General features: G+C 35.4%; 1 protein-coding gene across 1 annotated transcript in view; it reads left to right on the top strand.

The window, feature by feature from the left end:
- LOC112972101 (CUB and sushi domain-containing protein 1) overlaps positions 1–24,121 on the top strand; it is a 579,349-nt gene that overhangs the window by 471,986 nt on the left and 83,242 nt on the right. The window contains exons 28-29 of the mRNA XM_026078182.1: positions 6,890–7,075; positions 20,981–21,175. Of these exons, the coding sequence (XP_025933967.1) occupies positions 6,890–7,075; positions 20,981–21,175 (381 nt within the window). The remainder of the gene's footprint in view (positions 1–6,889; positions 7,076–20,980; positions 21,176–24,121) is intronic.

Genomic DNA, 24,121 nt, shown 5'->3' with positions numbered 1-24,121 from the left:
TGTGTTATATCCAGCAGTCCTGTCAGGTGACTCAGAGGTCTGAGAATGTTTCACATAGCTCTAGACAATGGGAGAAGAAACAAGTCAAGCCCTATATGGCTACACTCCGTCTTCATTATTTAATCAATACTGGCAGTGAAACTTTGGAAGCTGTTCTGCTGACTAGCCATCAATGACCCGAGAAATTTAGGTGTCTTACTCCAGAGCTCAGGTTCTTTGAACATCTGAGGACAGGGACAGTACTCTGTGTGCTTGTTAGGCTGAGGAGTTGAGGTCATAAGCTGTAGGACCCACTGTATCATACTTTTCCCTAGTACCTACAATAGAATTTAAGATCTCATGGTTCCTCAGCTGTCAGCAATTATTTGCAAATTTACCCCATACCTTTCTACTTCTGATCCACCCAGATGATGGCAGCCTGCTATTACTACTAATATTGTTCAACCAAATAGCAGAGGCCTGTATAATGAAAATATGATGTCCCAGCACTTCAGAATTCTTCGAGTATTAGTGTGATTCTTTCATATGGTGAAATTTAGGTAAAGGCAGGGGTTCACTTTATTTTTAAAGGTCTAGAGAAATATTTAAGGAATGCATAAATTTATAAGATTTCAAAGTTCTGTAAACCTGGAAAATGCTAGAATAAAGACCTGTATTTTTTCCTTAGCTGCTTCCTTTTTTTCAGAACAGTCTGATTTTTATGTGTTTTTCTTTTACATTTTTGTTTTTTACATTAGCCATTCTAACTTTGAAAACTAGGTGTAAAAGTAATGAGGTATGTGAAGGTTGGAAGAGTTCTGAGTGTGAGGGAGAATAGTTTTTTGAACAATTTAAGAAAAAAGTCTTCAAATAGAGGGGGCAAAATGGGATAATTCACAGAAAGCAGAAGGAAGAATGTGCGGATATGTACAAGTATTGACATGAGGTCCTAGAAACTGATTATGGATGACCAGTGGAGAAAGGGTCCCAAAAAGTAATAAAGTCTGAACAAAAATTAAGCAGACTTGACAAAGTTATAAAATGCTTCAGACACTGAGTCTATCTGTGCTGTTTTGTCACTATGTGCAAGTGTGTGTATCTGTGACACATTAGAAATGCAGCATGCTCACAAATACATTTTTTCTTTCATTTTAAGCAGTATTTGTAATTTTGGCAGTATGTGTATGACTGAGGGTATATAGATTTCTCTTAGCAGTAGAGGAAAAAAGATATTGGGCATAGGGAGTGAGGATAATCTTTACCAGCAACTTCTTGCGAATGTAGGATTCCTTAGTTTTAATATTTCACTATTACAAATCTGGAGCTATTATTCCAACTTTGGTATCTGGAGGAAGCATATATTTTTTCAACAAACTCTAAAATGTAAAGTATTTTTCTAAATACATTAAGTATCTGTTATCAAAATTGATTAAAATTAGGCATTTGGTCCAGCTCATGGATTTCATTATGGGATATTTCCCAATAAAAATGCCTGTAATTGTCTGAAATTCCTGTAAAATTGATCTCACAGGGTTACATTTGTAATTAAGCATCATGACTGTGCCTCAATTAATGCTTGAAATCAAGTTTGATTGCATTCATTATCAGAAAAGAGAAGTTCTCTGTTACACATGTAATATAACAATATCAATTTTAATATAAACACATCTCTAATTTGGGTTAGTCTGGTAGGATCAGATGATATTTTTCAACTCCRGTTTTATCAAATGCAGATACATATAATAATGTTCTGGGCAATATATAAAGAACTTGACTTCTGTCTGGGGAATTGTAACTTACTGTTATTATCTTTACTTTCATTTGCTGAAGCAAGAGAAAAAAATGAGTCAAGCTAAACTCAAAATATTTATGATCAGAGAGAATTCTAATTCTTACACAATCACTCACACATTTTTTTTTTTATAACCTCGCATTCTCGCTTATTGTTTTCACTTCTGAGACTGAAAATTTCCAGGCTGGTCTCTTGGTTGCATATTTTTATAAGATTTCTTAACTGTTTTAAATGTGCTTCCTCTGGTAGAACATTGATATCTTGATGTTTCCTCTGAGCGTGGAAACTTGTGAATCAGAGATCACTATTTTCTTTTCAAATATGCCTGGTGGTATATGCCACGGTAGTTTACTAAAAATAACGTATGACTTTCAGATGGATTAGTCACTGGCAAAAATATATCTATTTTTTTGATGTAGTAACAGTAACCTGGGACAATTCATGCCCTGATTACTGTTGTATTCATTGGCCTATTGAGGAAGATACCTGCCTTCATTCTCCCTCTGGCAAATAATTAGGTTTGAATTAGTTTTGATGGGTTACGCAATTAAAAAGGCAGGGTAAGGAATACAAAGTGGCTTAAAATGTGATCATTAGGGCATTCTGAAGGGATGTAGCACATGCGGTGATTGAATCTTAGTTTCCTACGTCCTTAGTGTGTATTTGAAGTAGAAGAACATTGCTCAACAACTGAATCTACATCTGATCCATAAGTGGTAACGCAGTGGCCCAAGGACATTTCCCTGAGCCTGGACCAAAGCAAAACTTCCTATCAAAAGCATATCTGGAGAGTGCTGATATGATTCGCCTTTGGAAGCCATTTTGATGCTATTGCTCTCCATAGATAGCTGCTGAGAGAAAATGATAAAGACCCTATTAACGATCCTGGGAACCACTTATGCCATCTTAGTCACTGTCTAGCTCATATCCAGATCCTCATACATGGGGAGAACAGGAAAAGAAGGCTGAGGCTCTGAGATGAACTAGATAATAAGAGAAAATAGGAGAAAAGCTTGGCAAGAAGAGTATATAGAATCAAAAACTGAAAGCAAGAAGGAATTGTCAGGGTCATATGGATCAGGAGGGGTGGGGGGTCAGGAGTCTGAGACGTGGTGGCAGTGGGAGGGCGGCAGGGTGGCAGCGCTCCCTCTGAGAGGCAAGTGTAAATACCCTTCCTTGTCCCGTCTGTTCTTCATATACAGGACTCAGCCTTTGGCTTTGTTTTTTTCTCCCACTCATTCCTAAAAGATGTAAGAATAACTTTAAAAGCCTTGAAGAACACTGGGCTGCTCTTCAGGTGCACCATTTGAGAATGAAATGGAGACTCCCTCATAGATTTGTGAAAGAAAACTAGAGGTACCTACTTTAAGGAAGGAGTTCCCTACTCTGGATCCTAGGTATTTGGAAAAGCTTAAAACTTATGACAGGGTAATGACAAAATATACATGATGTTCAATTTTCTGCTTAAAACCTTCATTCTAAGTATTGTCACTATAGATAGCTCTGTGCTTGCTGAAATGAATAGAACCGTATGGTTGAGCTGGAGATACTTGGGTTGTTGTTTTTTTTTCTTGCTGTGCTGACCCAAGGTAAGGTTCCAGGACCATAACTGGGTTCTGTCTCTGCCCTGGGATGGAAGGCTTCAGAATTATTTTTAGAAAACTGGCTTGAGGATATCCCTTTGCAGTTTGCCCAGAGCCCTGAATCTAGGGACCATCAAACTGCTTCAAACTCCTCCCTCTAATTTATAGGGAATTTAAACACCTCTCTTAGCAGTATGTTTGATGCCAGAAACAGGTCACTAGCTGATAAATGCATGTGCGTTAAATTTAAGGGTTTTCCAGTGTATGGAACTCAGTGAGCTCTAATTTTTGACTATAATGCCATCTCCAGCCTCTTTTGTGTATGCAGTGAATTTGCATGCACTATATATGAATAATACATAAAAGATATATATTAAAGATATATAGGTATTTTAAAGGATTGCCATAAATTTTACTTATTTACTGATTTTGATAAGAAATAAATTTCAGTAACACATGTGGAATATTTAAGTAAATTAAAGTTGCATCCCAGTTTCTAGATAGTAAAAGGGTTTTCAGCTTGCATTGATTACCTGTTCTTTGGAAGTATATCTTTATGATGTGCAAGATAATAGAGACAATTAAGGTTGAGCTGTATATTTTTCACATTCTAAATACACATCTCTCAGCTGGAACCTGGGAGTCTTATCCAATCATTGACCTTAGAAGCACATGGACAGTTCCTCAAATTGGAAGATTTCCTGAAATCAGTATGTCATTTTAGCAATCGTTTGGGATTCTGAAAGGTTCAATATACTTAAATATGTGTCAGGAGAGACATTGTTTCAATTGTCAAAAGAGCATATGCCATTTCAGTGAGTTTTCTTCAGGTAACTTTACTTCAAACATTAAAGTATTTGTTATTTAGTGACACTAACAGTGCTAAAATGTTTTGTTTGGATACTACTGTTCTAGAAGCCATTAGCAGCCTCAGGAAATTAATAGCAGCAGGAATATTTCTTTCCAATCCCAATTTCTTGGGGAGAGACAGCCAGCCAGACTGTAACAGGGGCAGTGCCACCTTTTCTGATTAATAACTAAAGCAGCAGCAGGAATGACCTCACATTGTAACAATACAAAAGTCCTCATCAGCAGTCTAGGTAGAAAGAGAAGAGATGGTAAGGACTGTGGTACGATAGAGTAAAAGTGGTGAAGTTTGACAGGAGGCGTGGATTTTGAGGTGCTTTAGTACACAGGATAGTACGTCAGACCTGGCATAACTGATGCTTATGACCTGGGCAGTGTACCAGTGTGACTGCCAGCAGCAGCAGCAGCTTTTACCCTTCCCTTCTCCATTTTCTCAAACAGCATCAAGAGCATCCAAGATGGGTCTCCAGAACCACTTCCTTCTCACCTTTCTCTCTCTGCCCTTTCTCTGTCCCATTTCTACCCTTTGTAGTGGCAGGAGGCTCAGCCTTTGCCCGTTGAAGGAGAAATACTCAATTATGAGAAGACAAGAGTGGCTCTGGTTAGGGTGCCAAAAAGTGCCAATAAGATGTGTTACAAAGGAAGCAGCTTATTTTTCAATATTTCTTCAGTTCTAGTTCTATTTGCAAAGTGACAGATTCCAGATGGAAGCAAACAACTGAAATGAACTAACCATTTATCATTTTATACTGCCTACCTTTCTTCATTATAATCATATGCAAAACACTGTGTTGTATTTAATTTAAATGCATCAAATGTGACAACTTTGGAATATTGAAGACAACCTTTAGGATGATGTTTATGGTACCATGACAATGTGTTGTGAAATTAATCATTTTCATTGAATCAGGTAAATGATAACAAAAATTAGACAATTTTTTTATACTTATCTTCACCTATGTTTAACAGATTTCAGACACAGTCTGTCATTTCTTCCTTTGTAATATATTGATCTTATTAAATAATACTTCACAGTTCCAAGAGGAAGGGAACAAATACCCACAGGACTTTGTGACTGTTAAATTGTTGAATAGCGTCTTACAATTGAATATATATATATATATATATATATATATATATAAAAGATATATAGATATAGATTTGTATATATGGAACAGACATTTGCAGAACTCCTCCCTGGGTTGTTATATATGTAGAAATGAAAGCTTCAAAACTGTTTCATCTTTATTCAGTGTATTTACTGAAGATTAATAAACTGGATGCTAGACTCAGAGAGGCTAGTGATTCTATAAACATATACATTGGGTTATGAAATCTTTAAATAGATTCATTCTAATATTGTGGTGTGTTCTGTGCTCCAAGTTACCATTTTACAAAAAATAAAATATTTTCAGAGAAAATAATGCTATGACTTTTACCTTCAAAAGTGCCACAGGGCAAATGTAAATTCTTTACCAGCATTACTGACTTACACAAGCATCGAGTTAATCTTTGTGGATAAATAACCATTTTAAACAAAGTGTAGCATTTTAAATAAAAGCTTACCAAAGATTTACCTTACTTCCTTTTGTTATCAAAATCAAGGAAGGTGAGTTGTGTGGCAGAAGGCAATCGAGTCTTGGAAACCTAAAGGTGACTGAGATTGATATTTCTGGAATTATACCCTATCCTAAAATTGTATATTAGGAGATACTGTTAAATGCACTGTACTGAGCTCTGATAAAAATATAAATAAATTCTAAAGAAGCTGAAAAACTAAATGCTATTCATACTTCAGTAAGTGGAAAAGAAATGAAACTTTGTGAACTTGAAAAAATAATTACTTGTCTGGGGAACAATTTTGAAGGAGCATCAAAAAGCTATAATAATTTGGAATCTCAAAACAATTGTTAATGAAACATAAGATCCATTTTAGAGAAATGAGAATCAGAGGGAACTCAAAATTGCACCTGTTTAAAGTTAGTAATTTCCTGCATGGTATGGAAAATGAATAAGGCCTAAATTCACATAATATTTTGCATTTTGAAGTGAATTAGTAAGGTATGTAATTAAGTGTTTAACTGTAAGTATCTGGATAATGCCCTTAATTTCAGTAGAACTCCTCATGGTCTAAGTATATATTTAAGTGCTTTTCTCATCAGACAAAAAAGCTAAGCTGATTTCTTAAATGTCAAACATTGTCTTACATGTTTAAAAAGAAACAAACATGAAGTTCTGTTTATAGTAGATGGGTAATGAAAGAAATCCAGAGAAAATGGAAGCAGAGTATTAGAAAACATTTAAGAAGTTTCCAGTTCATTTCTTATTGGACCAAATCACTTTGGACACTTTCTAGATTCTTTTTCCCCTAAAAAATAAACTATTGACCTTTCATTGCTTAGTCTGTGTTGGAATTTCCATCTCTCCAGTGACTGAATTAAACAAAGTAATGATTTATAAAATGCCTATTTTAGATGCACTGCAACGTATTTGTTAATATTTTAAATATTCTTACATTTTTGAAATGTTTTAAAATTCATTGCAATTTTACAAATGGAATTGTCGAAATTACTATTCTGTGTTTATTATTTCAGTGATGGGGCAATATTTTTTTGTTTTGATTAATATGAGGAAATAACTTTTTTTAAATCTTTTCCTTTCTTTTTAGCTGTATCTTGTGGTATTCCTGAATCCCCTGGGAATGGTTCAGTTATAGGTAATGAATTCACTTTGGGCAGTAGATTGGTATATGAATGTAATGAGGGCTTCAAGCTAGAATCTAGTCAACAAGCAACAGCAGTGTGTCAAGAAGATGGATTATGGAGCAACAAAGGGAGGTCACCTGTCTGTAAATGTAAGTGGGCATGTAGTTCTCAAGCATATTTCCCTTGAACTTTCTCAGGAAAATCTTCAGAGGTGATGTTTAGATTTTATGTATACATATCCCCATAACTGGAAATTCAAGAACATATAGTCATTCAGTATGCTGTAAATTAAACACAGAAGAGGCCTATTAAATGTATTTAATAAAAAACTTGTTTATCTTCTGCAAAAAATCTGACTTAAAATCTTTAAATAATTCACATTTTCACGTATATTTTGAGTAATGCTGTCTTCTCCATCTTCAAAGTGTTATGTTACAATTACCAATTTTAATTCATTTTTAATACAGATTCTAAATTAATGAAAGCAAAAACTATTTCTTAAAATGCTGCTAGTTTAGATAATTAAGCAGGATAAAGGTTCTTTACTCTTCATTTTTGTCTCCCCTTGGAACTAGTCGGTGTGATACGGACTCTCCTACTGTGTAACACAGCCTCTCATGTGTGTTTGGGTTATGGCCATCTGTTTTTATACAGGATCAAAACAATAATTAACTCAGCCTGACTTCAACCATTTGACTTGGATTACTGATTAGGACATAAAATTATTAATTGTTAGTATACTATACTTATTGTTGCAAGTTATTTTAGAATATAGAACTAATCAACAGGCTATGTGTCTGTTTTCCAGATTCTAAATTTGAAAAGCACTTCCATTTTTCAAACAAGTAAAATTAAACTTATTTTTAAAGAAAGAGTAAAATGATATGAAAATGAGAATTTTGAAATTATATTTGATTGTAAAATGTTTTTCACTTACTTGACTTGATCTACAGCAAAAAATTGATTGGTGTATTATATAATATGCTTCTTGGAAATTCTGTCTGAATTATATTTTCTTAAAAATATATACATATACAATTGTAGTAGGTGTATCATGTTAATGAGCTATGTTGAGGTGGAATGTAGAGGTGGAATATGAGTTAAAAAATTTCTTCTCCTAAGATTTTTTTTAGAATATGACTAAAACAGATTTTTTTTCCTGAGGAATTGTCCTTTCTGAACTGAAAAGTTTTATTTCTGTGTATTTTGTCTCTCTCCATGCAATATAATATTCAACCCAAGCAGCCACGATTTCAGAACATATCTGTGAAAGAGCAACAAATTGTTCTATTACTGCTTACCTGATTTGGAAATCTCATAAATACTAACTACAGAAGAGAGGCTGAGTATTTTCACCAGTCACCTTGCCTGTACAGTTGTCAGTTCTGGTCACTGTACTACCTTTAAAAAAAAAAAAAAGAAAAAGAAAAGAAAAGACTTCATGAGAATGAACAAGTACCATTGCTGCCACATTGGTGAGATCTGACTGTGAAGTGAGAAGCTGTGTAATTTATTCCATTATTTTGAGTTCAGCATTTCCCTAATAAAACAAATATTTCAAAAGGACAAGGAGTCCTACAAAAATAATTCCTTAAAACTTGTTTTTGAAGAGGATAAAATGCAGCAATAATTTTGTTTATAAATAGTTAAAAGTAAGAAATCAATTATTTTACAGTGGTAGGGGAAAACAATTTGAAGATGTGATGCTATTATTTTTCTTCTGGTGATTAATCAACACCATCTTTCTGTGCTCTTTATTTCTAATAATACCGATTTTTCCCAGAAGCAGTTTTTTAAGATAACTTCTACACCTTATCAGCTTATAACTGTTTCATTTTACATTKTGTGAAATTCTCCAATCTTTAAATAAAATACTCAAAGCCTTTAGGTTGTTGAGTCATGATGAACTTTATAGATTCAAGCCTAAACTTATACAAATGTAATTTATTTATGAAAACAGAACTCTTTCATTTAAAAAAAAAAACACACTTCATGTGATATAGTCTTAATGAGTGATTGCTTATCTATACATTGAAACTGTGACTAGCATTGAAGTGGCTAGAATTATTTGTCACCCAGTTCAACGTATTATGTGACAGTGTTTTCTCTTCAGCACTAAAGTCTAAACAGAAAATTGGAAGAAAAAGAAGTTATTCCTCCCTTCTTTAGGTTAGAAGAGGGAAGGGAGCCTTGGCATATTAGTTGACCTGGGGGAGGAGCTGTAAACAAACAATCAGGTGCACCACAAACCTCAGGGACAGAAAGTACATTTATCCCTATCCTGTTTCACAGGGCTTATTTTATACTGGGACAGACACAGGCATACTCTTCCTTCCATTCATGACAACAGAGCCACATCAGATTTTGTTATCAGCTGTGAATCTTCCCTTCAGCATCTTGCTTGCGTTGTATACTTCACTGCCAGGTTGACTTGAATGGTGGTGCTTATATGCACAAAATCACAGAATGGTTGAGGTTGGAAGGGATCTCTGGAAATAATCTAGTCCAAAATCCCTGCTCAAGCAGGGTCACCTAGAGCAAGTTGCCCAGGACCCTGTCCAGACAGCTTTTGAGTGTCTCGAAAGATGGATCAGCCACTCCTCCCAGTTTTGTATCSTCAGCAAACTTGCTGAGGGTGCACTCTGTCCCTTCAKCCAGGTCATTGATGAAGAASTTGAACAAGACTGGACCCAGGACTGACCCCTGGGGGACACCGCTAGCTACAGGCCTCCAACTAGACTCTGTACCACTGATCACAACCCTCTGAGCTCTGCCATTCAGCCAGTTSCCAATCCACCTCACTGTCCACTCATCTAGCCCACACTTCCTGAGCTTGTCTATGAGGATGTTATGGGAGACAGTGTCAAAAGCCTTCCTCAAGTCAAGGGAGACAACATCCACTGCTCTCCCCTCATCTACCCAGCCAGTCATTCCATCAGAGAAGGCTATCAGGTTGGTTAAGCATGATTTCCCCTTGGTGAAGCCATGCTGACTACTCCTGATCACCTTCTTGTCCTCCACATGCTTGGAGATAGCCTCCAGGATGAGCTGCTCTATCACCTTTCCAGGGATGCAGGTGAGGCTGACTGGCCTGTAGTTCCCTGGGTCCTCCTCCTTGCCCTTTTTGAAGACCGCGGTGACATTGGCTTTCTTCCAGTCTCCAGGCATCTCTCCTGTTTCTCCATGACCTTTCAAAGATGATGGAGAGTGGCTTAACAATAACGTCCGCCAGCTCCCTCRGCACTCGAGGGTGCATCCCATCAGGGCCCATGCATTTGTGGGTGTCAAGTTTGCTTAAATGATCTCTAACCCGATCCTCCTCGACCAAGGGAAAGTCTTCCTCTCTCCAGACTTTCTCTCTTGCCTCCAGGGTCTGGGGTTCCTGAGGGCTGGCCTGAGAGGTAAAGACTGAAGCAAAGAAGGCATTCAGTAATTCTGCCTTCTCTGCATCCTTCGTCACCAGGGCACCCACCCCATTCAGCAAAGGGCCCACCATTTTCCCTAGTCTTCCTTTTGCTACTGATGTACTTGAAGAAGCCCTTCTTGTGGTCCTTGACATCTCTTGCCAGATTTAATTCCAAATGGGCCTTAGCCTTCCTAATCCCATCCCTGCATACTCTGACAATATTTCTATATTCCTCCCAAGTGGCCTGTCCCCCTTYCCACTTTCTGTAGACCTCCTTCTTCTGGTTGAGTTKTGCCAGGAGCTCCTTGCTCATCCATGCAGGTCTCCTGCCCTCTTTGCTTGATTTCTTACTCACAGGGATGCAGTGATCTTGAGCTTGGAGGAAGTGATGCTTGAATAYTAACYAGCTCTCTTGGATCCCCCTTCCTTCTAGGGCCCTAACCCATGGGATTCCTCCAAGTAGGTCCTTGAAGAGGCCAAAGTTTGCTCTCCTAAACTCCAGGATTGCGATTCCACTCATTGCCCTGCTTCCTCCTCACAGGATCCTGAACTCCACCATCTCATGGTCACTGCAGCCAAGGCTGCCCCCCACCTTCACATCTCCAACCAGTCCTTCTTTGTCTGTTAGTACGAGGTCCAGCAGCACACCTCTCCTCACTGGCTCTGCCACCACCTGTGTCAAAAAGTTATCACCAACGCTCTGCAGGAACCTCCAGGACTGTTTGTGCCTAGCTGTGTTGTCTCTCCAGCAGATATCAGGGTGGTTGAAGTCCCCCATGAGAACCAGGGCCTGGGATTGTGAGGCTACTTCCAGCTGTCTGTAGAAGGCCTCATTGACTTCCTCTTCCTGAACAGGYGGCCTGTAGCAAATGTCCACAACAGTGTCACCCATGTTAGCTTGCCCCTTAATCCTCACCCATAAGCTCTTAGCTGATTCATCATCCACCCCCAGGCAGAGCTCCRTACATCCCTGCTGCCCTCTCATGTAAAGGGCAACTCCACCACCTCCCTTTCCTGGCCTGTCTTTCCGAAAAAGCAYRYAGCCATCCATGACAGCACTCCAGTCATGCGAGCTATCCCACCATGTCTCTGTAATGGCAATGAGATCATGACCTTGCGACCGCACACACATCTCTTATTCTTCCTGTTTGTTCCCCGTGCTGCGTGCATTGGTGTACAGGCATTTCAGGGAGGTGATCAAGCATGCTGATTTCCCAGAAGGGGTGCAAGAGGTTTCCCTGTAGTCTTGTCTTGTAGATACTTCCTTAGCTGCATGCAGTTGCTGGAGGTATCCCCACTTGAGCCCTCTTTCGCTAACTGTATGGTCTCTATAACTCTTCCTTCCCCCGTCTTTCCTAGTTTAAAGCCCTCCTTACCAGACTGGCCAGCCTGTCAGCAAAACCTGAAAGATCTGGGTATCTTCCCCAGTGAAGAATGTTAAAACTGAGTTAGAATGTTCTCTAAAAAAATGGTGGAATAGGGACTGGAACTCCTAAATTCCACAACAGGGAAGAATATTGCCCAGTTTAGGTTCAGTCCAAGTTTTCTACATAATAAAAGAGCTGTCATTCTTACCTGTATGGGGAGCTGTCATCACTGAGTGGAAGTGTCCTAATCTTTTTGGCTTCTTTTCAAAAGGTGAGACACAAGTTGCATGTAACTGTACCTGGAGATTCTGTCAGGCATTTTGAATATGTTTTGTTGCTCTGGCTTTTGTATACCTGATAAAAATACCAGAAATGGTTCTGAACTAAGCAGATTTTCTCTTTAAGACTGACAGACGGAACGAGACAGCTTACTTGGTAATGTTTGACTCTTTAAGAAAACTGATAATTTAATGGTAGAATCATAGAAATTACAGCTGAAAGTTGCTTTAAGAGATTTTCTAATCTTCCCTGACAGATGATCATTTAACCTAACCTTAAAGACCTTCTTGAGCACTCCATTTCAGTAATTCACTTTTTTTTACCCTAGCAAAGTTTTTCTCTCTATATTTTTTCTATATACATATGGAAAACCTGAGTCTACACTGATGCAGTGTAAAGTCATTATTTCTTGTTGTATCCACAATGGACAAGAAGATGTTATTGCATTCTTCTTTCATTCTTCTTTATGTATTTGAAGGCTGTTGTCTTCTCAGTCCAGCTTTTCTGTAGCGTTAATCTTGCTGTGGTTCATTCTCAATGTTTCTTCTTACTTTTTGAATTGATTATTCTCATTACTGTCCTCTGGACACTGTCCAGTTGGTCCACATCTTTCTTGATGTCTTTTAAGAGCAGTGCTTGCAATCAAATGCAGCAGTTCCACTGAGAACATAAGAAAGACTATTCAGAAACATCTGTGATCACACAAACATGTTCTGAATTCAGAACCAGCTGTGGAGTGAAGGTAGTGCATTGAACTGCCCTTCATTCTCCCATAAAAAATGGTCAAAATGCAAAAAGCATAATTGGAATGTTTAGTCAGAGGGAGTATCAGTGGATGTTTTTGAGGGAAGAGGGGAGTGTAACTATCTGGGAATTTAAAATACATTGCATATATTAAAAACATATTGCAATATATTTGCAGGAAAAAAAAATCAGCTTCTACTTTTGAAACTATCAAACTTAACCAGATAATGACTACCCTACCAACTGAGCTTGAAACTGTGATTATAAATAAAAATTGGCACAACTGTCAACATTATAAAGTTTTGTTTAATACTTATATTATCCTTATAAAGTAGTTATAACACTTTTTCTCATCCTTTTCCATTTTTTTAAAATTCAGTCATTTTGAAAAAAGATCCCCATTACTTACTAAAGCCAGAAGTGCTGCAGTAAAAAAAACTAGATATCTAAATGGCAATGTTAAAGCCAGTATTTTAAAAATGGGTGCTATTCAGTCAGGCATGCTTTACCAAAGATTACCTACCTGCAGAGTGAGGAAGAGCTTGAGAGAATATGCATAACATCCTATTTTTGTAATATGGCTGCTGTAAGAATAAATGTATTTAGTCTCCAGAGATAGAAACATCTCAGACTTGATGAGCAGCAAACACAGCACAGAAAGGTAAATGGTAAATAAATGAGTTGATTTTATCCCCAGGTTTATTAAAATGAAGGTTGAAATAAATGCAGTTTGTTTTGCAAAGTATCTCTGATAGTATAATGCCTGAGGCAGACATTTGAAGCTCCTTTCTTTTCATTAAAAGTATTTATACCAGCTTCGAATCATGGGAAGTATGATTCATGCTGGTCACACAGCAAGACACAGAAGGATCATGGAATTAAGCTATCGGATTTAATTACATAAAATACCAATCAACAGGTACCAATTAAGAAAACTGAACTGAATGATAAATGACTTGCTTCACTTATTTTGCATTCCACATCACTAGCACAGGATGAAGGAACTAGAGGTATCTGTATTGCCATTTGAATGCCTTTCTAAGGCTATTCTTAAATCCAGGCCAATGTTCCAATTAGAGAGCGACCGTATAATAGTAAGTTCAGACGTGAATAGAAGCCATTGTGTGAAGCCTGCAAGAACTTTTGGCTGAAAGCACGTTACTATTAGAAAAGAAGGGTGTGTGACATGAAGTTCAAAAAACTATTCCATCCAAAAGGTGCAGATATACCCGGGAAATGTGGGCAAATCACAGAACTTGGGTCTCAAAGTATAGCTGGGCACAGGTGCCTGCAGGATTTGTGCTCCTTACTGTATGCTATATGAAGTGACTGTAGTACCTTTTACACCAACGGATATCATTTGGATAGTACTCAAGTACAAAGGAAAGGCTGTGTGGACCTGATTACAAATTTAAGGTCTTAAATTGTAAATATTGTCAGCTGAGAAACACTGCCTTACCTTGTCTGTCATGAGCATCTTTACACACCCGTAAACTACTCTTGCGAAAAGTTGTTAGTTTCCATCTTTCTAGGACTTTTTTTTWAAAAAAAGATCTTTTGGAAAATTCTTGTTTTGTCTATTCTGTTTCATCAGCTATGATTTGAAATGTGTCTGCCACTATGGAAATGCAGATGCTGATTCTTGCAGTGACAAGTTAAAAAGGGAAAAAACATAAATGAAATTTCCTTCCGTTCCTTTGAATGAGATAATCTCTTCCTATTATTATACTAAAATTGCACCATTATATCATGATTCTTACATTTTGTTTGTGACTAATTAGTGAAAATTATTCCTACATAGTTCTTCTGTGCCTCACTTTCTTCAGAATATGTATCATCAAGTGCAGAGAAGTGGGGTCTTGCAAATCAGAAAGACTGAAAGCTGGAAGCACAAAGGGACTTGCATATCAATGCTAAATTTAGATGTATCTCTCCTGAAGTTCAGTCTAGAGCCCCACTTGGATGTGTAAGTTCATTTACTGAATAGAGAGATTCAGGCTTAAAATAGTATCCATAACTATTTTCTAGAGAAACAGAGTCTTCTAAAGTACCCTGCCCATTTAGGCACTACTGCCCAATCTAAACAACAGACAGTGCTGAAGAAAGGTGTTGGTGGGAGCCAATTCATTCATCTGAGACACTTTTTTTGTTTTTAAATTTTTTATCTTCATTTTTAAATATTTTTCACTACATATTTGTTTCTTTCTGCTGCTTCTCTGAAGTTCTCTGATTTGGAAATCTACATTTCAGTCATCTAGAAGTGTTTTTCCTTTTGCGTCATACTGATAGAAGTGAGAACAGATTTTTTCTTTTTTTTTTCTTTTTGCTGAACAACCTTGTAGCTTGAACTATATCCCTAATTTTTTTTGTCCTAAAGATGACAGATAAGAATATCTATCTTTTAGGGAGTCACTATATAAATTTCTTAGGGTTTTTTTTAATTATTATTATTTTGTGGACTCTTGACACTGACTTTCCTCATGAAATAGAAATACCAACCTAAAGCCAGGGTTCTCTCTCTGCAGCAATCAAACCTCTTATTAGGAAAGTCTATTCATAGCTTGAAAGTATTATTTACTTTTTCTGTGAATAATTTGGAGAAATAGCTGTTATAAAGCCTCTGTATTAAAAGATACAGAAAGGAGGAGTTGTGCTTCATTGTGTCAGCAGTAGAAAATGTATAATGTGGTAACAACAAGCTACTGAAAAATTGGTATGACATCTGAATCAGTAAGGTTGTACTAAGCCTGTTCTGAACCAGAAGGGAGTTTGTTTCTCTGTTTAATATATATATTATAGGGCTATTAGGGAATTCATTGTTTTCTGATTCCAAAATTCATGTTCCTTGAGAAGAAACCTCAGTAACATATTTGAAAAATATGAGTTTGCTCTGACAAACTGTACAGTCCAGTGCTGTAAACTTTTGACAGTCTGAGATGTGATACAGTCCCAATGTTCAGATTAATGAGTATTTAAGGGTATGTGATATTTTTAGAAGAGCTAGGGTGAATGGAACACATAATTCTTTTAGAATTCAAGCATCACTTTTTTCATGACAGGGCAACATAAAAAAGAAGTTCTCTGGGTCAGCATGAAGCATATTTTTAAAAAAGGCATTTCTGCATGCTAGAAAATGTCTAATATAAATTCTTAAGAAAATGATAATTATGATTAATGCATATTTTTAGAGTTTTGCCAGCCATTTAGTAAAAAGAGGTACAAACGCCTGACCAATTGAAATTAATGGAAGTATAACCTTTTTTGTTCTCTAAGAAATCTGGAGGCATGAAGCTCCTTTAAGAAATGCACAGAAAAGAGCATTAATGTCAGCAGGATCTGGTAAATGCAAAGCAGAGCATTCTGTTCTGTGCATCATCCCCTGCACTCTGTGCTTTCTGGCCGTACCCAGGGAACTGACTTAAAATACTGTGTCAAAGGGTCAAAAAATAATGACAGCAAATTTCATGCTTTATATCTATGTTTCTCTTCACAAGATCAGAAGGACTGAATATGTACACTTATGCAAGATCATGATGTCGCATTCTTTTTCTTATTATGTCAATGTCCTACAAGCTAAATACCATAATTTGTATAAAGATGAATGTATACAATATTAGATTATATTGATGTTTGCACATATAAGATATACTCATGTAGGTTATACTGTATATGTGTTAGTGCTAACATCTGTACCAGTATATGTTTGTTACTAAAAATACTGCTAAAATAGAGTAACTTCTTAGCCCCTGCTCTTAATTGCTTTCCTTTCCATGGAAGTAAGTAGATGTATGACCTAGGAAATTGAGTCTGCAGTTAACTGTTTTTTCTAAAATTTTAATTGCCTGGATGTGCCTTATAAATGGATAACTTTATTGCCCTTTTCAATTAGTCCCTAATATACTGGCTCCAAGGATTAAATCAGGTACTTTGTTTTATGCTAGTTTCTCTAATACCAAGCATTTTAAAGAGCACCTTTAGAGAATCTAAATGTTGCCTTTGCATACTCTGCAAATTGTAGATCTCACTGTAGATATTTTTGAAAGCAATAGTGTGGCTGAACTATAACAGTAATGGTTTGGACATTTCTTTCTTGCATGATTTTCTAGAAATTACTTAGAAAATAATTAGAAATTTTAGAAGAATTTTTTTATAATTTCAATCATCTTTGTACATATCTATTTATGCTACTTTGATTCATGGTTCTGAAGTAGTAGTTCTGAAGTAAAGCATCAGTTGCATTATAAATGCCAAAAGAAATTTGTGAATATAAATAGGGAATGTATCATCACTCATTGTTCATAGATACATAATTGGTGGAATTTTCTATTAGCTAGGACATGCAGAAGACCATATGCAACAATTCTGCTAACATTTTCTTAAATAAGTCCTAACGTGTAAGTTTTTTTTTTTTTTCCTTTTTCTTAAGGGTGGTTCTGTTACACAAAATGCTTACTAAGGGTTAGTGTTTGTTCAGTGAGCTGCAGTAAAACAGTTAATTAGTTCAAACATTTTAGATTGAGTTTGGATACATTAGACTGGTAACAGATTGACTTGACATAGCTGACTGGATTGACAGACTGACACTGAACAGTATTTGACCTTTTTGTTTATCTGCTCTGGGGTTTGGAAGCCTTTCTGGTTTAAATGTGGTGAACACCAACAAGCACTTGGTTATTTTGTGCTGGATTCTTCTTTTCTACTAGAAAACTGAAACTATCAACTTGCTCAAATGATCCTTTGTTATCTTTGTTCTTAGGCTCTGCAGTGGATGGAATTATTTGGTTTTGTAGTGTCTTCCTATTTTGCTAATTCTTATGAGATTAAACTGTACTACTTTCTCTCTTTTGTCTTTCATAATATACTGCCTTGACCTTGATTTTGCTTTGTTAATCTAATACTGAATTTAGTCAAAATGGTATATTTGAACAATATAGTTCTAATTAATTACATTATAAATTGACATTAAAGTAAGACAAAAATGCCCTTTCCATTTCTTCGTGATCTTTAAATACCAGCTGAAGAATGACAGCTAAGTATCAGATGCCATTACACTTGCAAATATTAGCTAATTCTAGAATTGAGGCCATTTTTCATCATACACATTGCATTTGTCAATTTTTTGTCTTGAAACAATAATTGTATTAAGAGGCACATAAATGACATTTGACATCACATTTAAAATGCTGCTGGGATAGCATGAGATGCATTTTTTTATTTATGTAATAATAAGCAAAGGAAAGCAAAGGCTTACAGACATAAAGGCAACTCAGTAAAAAGGAAGAGTCAGTTTTCTGGTATGCTATGCTRCTGAAAATATCAATAGCTAGTTGTATTTATTGACCAGAACAAGTAAAAAGAGTAGGAAAAATATAAGGCATTAATCATTATGAAGAGTTAAACCTAAAACCTCTGCATATTACTACACAAATTCTTGTTATGTTTTAGTAGTTGTAGTTAAAAAGTTCTTATTATATACTTTTTCTTTGCTCAGTGCCACTGTTCATGTAGTAATGAGTCTTGAGTAGCGAATATTTTTTTGTGATGATAGAACAACTTAATTTTTCAACTTTTTAATGGTATTTATATCTCAGGATGAATGCCTTGCTTTTGAGCCTATTCAGAATTATCAGTACATGGAGACTATCACTTCATTAAAATGAGTCTTAATATAATTTCAAATGTTAATTATGTTTACTGACCTATACTTTATGACAAGCAATATTACTCCRACATTTCTGTGTAAAACAGACCTAGGAAACAGAGAGTACATCTTTGCATCTGGAAAAACTTGAAATCATCTATTTCAGTTTTATCTATGTAAATAACAAGTAACTGTAGTGTCCAGCCCATAATTTACGAGAGAGACACTCTGAGGGCCAAATTGATGCACTCAATCATAAACTGTGTGCGCTAAATCAAGCATCTGTTAATAGTATATTTTTTGTCTCTTGAAGGAAGGGGAAAATAATAAATCAGAATCATTACTTGTAAAATTAAAAGCTTAAATTTTTTAAACAACATTTTTAGTTGATTACATCAACACGCAGTGAGGAACTAAAGGAAGTATATTCTGTACTGAAACGATAACATCTTCAAGTAGAAATTCTACAACCATATATTGAAATCTGATCTTGTCTGTAAAGTATGCTTGCAACAAGATTCAAAGTGTATGTATAGCTAAAGAACAAAATAAATTACATACTAACATTAGTATTGGATTAAGAGGAAAGATTATGTGGCTCATTTACATACAGTGAAATAACTGAGCTTCTTATCTCTAAGTATCTTAAGATATCCCCTATGGTTGAGACTGCAGTTTTTATTAGTGACTATTAGGCTAAATAAGAAGCTTCCTTTCATCTTCAAAAGAACCATATTTGTCAATAAATCTATTACTTCAAAGGAGAAATGGTAAAAATGTTTCATTTATCAGGGTGTTGAATACCTATTTAGAATAATCTTTTTCTTCTGATAGACCTATATGATTTTTGTCTGAGGTGTTAAGTGAAGTGCCTTAAAGTTTTTGATAGTATTTAATAACAAATAAGAAAGAACTGTTTCTTAGTTAATAATTTTTATTCTTTGGCATGAAACACAGCTTAGTGTCACTATTAGTTTAAATTAAATTAGTAGGTAGGAAGTTGTCTTTTAACTTGGGAAGCTGCTTCTAAATAGTCAGAATGTTACTATGTGACATTATTTTGATCACATATATATCTTAAGATATAGGTAAATGAATATTTTTATCATTTACCAAAGTTATTCTGAAAAGTGGTGAAAATCTAAAATTTTACAGGAGTGTTTCTTCTATTACTTTCCATACATTTCAGTAATTCCCACAACTAGTCTCTTTCATTACATATTCATACTCTTGATAAAATCACTTGCACCTCTCAGACAAAGAAAAGTAAGTCTAGAGCATACGTAACTAATTTTTGTCAGCTTCATGGGTCCTTTCCCTGGTATAATGGTGTAAATTTATTGTAGCATAAATGATAATCAGATTCTTGTTCTTATTTGCTCACACAGTTTGGGGTTTTTATGCACTTCTTCCTATTTCTTCTGTTTTACACGTAACAGCATAATTTGAGTATAGTGTAGAAAAGATACAAGGTAATGATTCCTAAATGTACCAGATCTTTAGAAAAATTATTACTTTTTAAAGCAATATATACGGAAAACAAAAAAAATTGAATTTTTCTTTGCTGTTTCTTTTTCCTTTTTTTTCAAAGTGTTGCTTTTCTCAAGTATTGCTGGGATAGTGGTCTTTGCTAGCATATTCTTTGGGATATGGAAATTTACTAATTCATTCAGAATTTTTCTATAGCAGGGAAATTCTGAATGACATAAGAATCACAATATGGCTATTTTTAATTAAAATAATCATAAATATTTTCATAAAACTAGTCTATTTATAGAGACATAGGCACATTAAGATAGAATTCACTTCAATATGGTAAATAGTTTATATGCTTTATCCTGAATTGCAGAGCATCAGTTTAAAGCTGAAAAATATATAAAAGTGCTATATATGGTTGGTAGTTATTTCAGAAAAAAATCAGTTACAGTTATAGTAAGACTTATGAAAAACCTAAATTAAATTTCTTAGCTACTTGCACTAACTGCATTCTGTTAAAAAATCTGAAATAACTAAATGCCACAGAACTGAAATCACTCTAAAATCTCCCTGAATGTTATCTTTAACGGCCAGTATGCTAAGTTGGAATGTAATAATTTTCCTGAATACTCACAGTATACCATTTTCTAGTAATTAGTATGTGATATGTGTTAACAACTTTTATGACAACCTGTTTCAAGAAGTTGCTAGAGCTTTTGTTAAATGAATATCATGGACAGAAAAACAGAGCACTGTGTGAAATTTCTTTTACATTAAACTACCGGAGGGCAGTAGCCTTAGAGATGTTGAGCTTTCACGCAAAGTACACAGCATTATTTATTGTTCCTTGCATATCCACTATAGTCTGAGATGTGTTCTGTCTCTGAAATTTTTAAATGAATCATATTGGAGAGAATATTGTTGCGCTGCAGCTCTCTAAATTGAAATGTACTACAAACCTCTCCTCAATTCTTAATATTAACTGTATGTTGTTCATTATTTTTGCTGGAAATTGTATTTCAAAAATGCTTGTAGTATGCTCAATTTTACATTGCACAACTTCTGCCAGAAAGGCAAGATACATTTTCTGTGAAGAAATGTAAGGGTAGAATGCTAAGATTTACGTGTCCTTTCTTCACAGCTGTAACTTGTCCCAGCATAGAGACTCTGCTCACAGAACATGTTGTCTGGAGACTGATTTCTGGGTCACTGAACGAGTATGGAGCTCAAGTCATGCTCAGCTGCAGTCCTGGATATTATTTATTGGGTCAAAGACTCATACAGTGCAGGACTAATGGAACCTGGAGTGCAGGCAATGAAAGGCCAACTTGTAAGGGTAAGGAACATACTCGTTTTCAGAATATAAAATGCTTTTAAATGCATACCCTGTTTTCTAAATAAGACTTTTATTTTTTAAAAAATTCTTTTAAAATCAATCTTCTGTAAGTAAGCAGATATAATATTTTCATTGATTATCACTTGTTGAAATTAGTTGAGCAGAACTCTTAATCTGTATGCATAAAGTACAATACATTTTATATAACAGTCAAAGATATAGAATCACAGGATCAATCTGGATGATGATCTAGGATTGGGGATTTATTCAGCTAAGTATTGCGTGAGTATTTAGAGAGTACTAGGAGATTATGTTATTATTTTAGAAGATTTTAGATTAGAATTAGGTTAGTTTAGAAGATGATATTACTTTGACCTTTTGGGTGAAACATAAAACACGTACAGTTGGAGAAACACACATAGGAGTTCATGAGTGTGTTTTTATGCATTCTTCATACAAAGGTATCATAAATTATGTTAGCCTGACTTCAGATGTTCATGCTTTAGAGATCCTTGACATTCTCTTTGGATCATATAGTTGTCAAGGGTTACAGTATCAGAGTCTTGATAAATCCCCTCCAAAATCCATTTCTTCTTCCTCCTTTCTCCAAGGTGTTCTTCACTTCAGCAGTGAAAGATATTTGGCACATCAGCTAGCTCTGCCAGCCTTAAAGCAGATACTTGTCCTACACTATGGTAGCACTTACAGGCTCTCTTTCAATGCCAGGGTGACGCAGAAAGTCCTAGCATCTAAAAGAAGTGGACAACTGACAGGCCTAGCATACTGAGCAGAACTGGAAATAACATTTAGGCACACAGTTTTTCAGAGTGGCATGTCATTCCAATAAGCTGTTCAAATTATGTATTTCATCCTGAAAAAGTTACTTTATTTTCTTTCTTTAGAAAGTGTTTTTTATTCAGTGAAATTTCTTTAATGGAAAGTTTTCTTTAATTTTACTTTTCCATTTGTAATAATGAAAGATTTTTGAGAATGGCTATTCTGAGACAAACTGAATCAATAAGGGAATTTTTATGGCAGTCTCTAGGAAAGAATTCTGGGGATCAGGAGAACAGTTTAGTTCTGGGATTTTTAAAGCAGAGGGAACAGAATATTCTTCTTTGTCAAACCCTGTTAAGTCTGCAGGCATGTCAGTGATATGTTATGATAAATGGTATCATCAGAAGTATTTTATACAATTCTATGATTGTGATAACACAATGACCATAAACATCAGATAGCTTTTTATTGCAAATAAATGACAGCACAAAACTTCAGTACAATGTTCATCCTGTGACACACAAAAGATGCAATTCAATTGCCTAACYGTAAACTCTTAATGTCATCTGAGACACTTTACATTATCTAAGATGGTAGGTACTACAGAGGACTTATAGGAGATTTTCAGCTTTCCTCAACAGCCGCTGAAAGCTACACAGAATACCCCAAAATCATCTAAAGTGGTACTGAATCAATCCCAAGGATGGTATTCAAGATTAAAATGTCTAAATTTAGGTGTTTGCATACAGGTGTATGTAGTCATGTGTGTGTATGTTGAGTAAACATAGTGTCTTGGCATTATCTGAAATGCTCCAGGGTACATGAAACATCCACATGAGGTATATGTGACACATCTGTCTACTGCATATGGGAGACCTAAAACAGCAGCCGGGGGGAATATACTATGGCATCTCAAATGGCACTAAATGGCTATATTTAGGTAATAGAATTGGAATGTAAGATGATCACTGAGGATTTGGTGGTCACATTTTAGGAATCAGATGAAATACGTGTGCATTAATCCAGAGAGACAGGAATTATTTTGAATATGCCTAATTAAAAACGTAATGTAAAAAGGAAAGGGAAGGGAAGGGAAAGGAAAGAGAAAAATATAACTATATAAATTATTTTTTCTTTAAATGCCCTGCCTTCATCTGTGGGATCAAGAAATAATTCACAAATGTATGAATTTTGGATATGCTGCAGCCTATTTTAGTTTCATGCAACATTTTGGATTGTAGCACATTATCTAATGAATTAAAGGCATTACTTCAGACTTACATTTTAAAAGATGGTTATAGAAACATCCTTTTTATATTACTAGTCCTATATTCCTATATTACATATATTCCTATATATATAATATATATTCCTATATTCCTATAATCCTATATTACTAGTCCTGGACAATTATAGAAAATATTGCCATTAAAATTGGACTTTCCTGTGATTGGGTCAAACTTCCTCTCCCAGCCTGAGTTCCCAGTAAAAAATCAGGTTTCTCACCAGTATTGGGAAGTGAGTTGCTTCAAACCTAAGGCATGGAACTTGCAGAGGGAATACTTGAGAATATATTAGGATATTAGGATATATTAGGATATTAGGATAGGAAAAGAAGAACAAAGGAAAGAACTCATAGAAGGATTTAACCTGTTTAATTAAAAATAAAACAACAATATCTATTTTCTAGAAAAGAAGATGAAATTATTTAAGATGTTTTTAGGACAAGACTGAGAGAGCTACCTGTAACAGCAACCAGTGCATGAAAATAGTGTAATTTGATTTTACYTAAATATTGATGGGTTGTGGGATTTATTTTGGTTCTGCTTTTTTTATTCTGTTCGTTTGGTTGGGGAAAATTTCCTTTTGAAAATATGCAGTTGGAAAAATAAGGTAACTCTTGTATAACTCTTACTATCTCAATTTTAATTTTAAATTTAAAACCGATGGGATTTTGGTTCTGTTAAGTGAAATCATGATCCTTTTCTTTTGTGCACATGTACTAAAAAGCCTCTAAAGTCTAGTTGTTTTTTTTTTATTTGCTGCCTAATGTGCAGCTACTACTCAGCTGCTAAAGTCTTTTGAAAAGCTAGTTCTTCACCAGCCTTTACAATTACAGAATTCTTATGTAAATAAGTAGAAAATGGGGAGACCCATATGTCATGATAT

This window comes from Apteryx rowi, unplaced genomic scaffold, assembly GCF_003343035.1.
Source record: "Apteryx rowi isolate R43461 unplaced genomic scaffold, aptRow1 scaffold_474, whole genome shotgun sequence".
Lineage (NCBI taxonomy): Eukaryota > Metazoa > Chordata > Aves > Apterygiformes > Apterygidae > Apteryx > Apteryx rowi.
The sequence above is the reverse complement of the archived record's forward strand: the minus strand, read 5'-3'. Positions and strand labels throughout refer to the sequence as shown.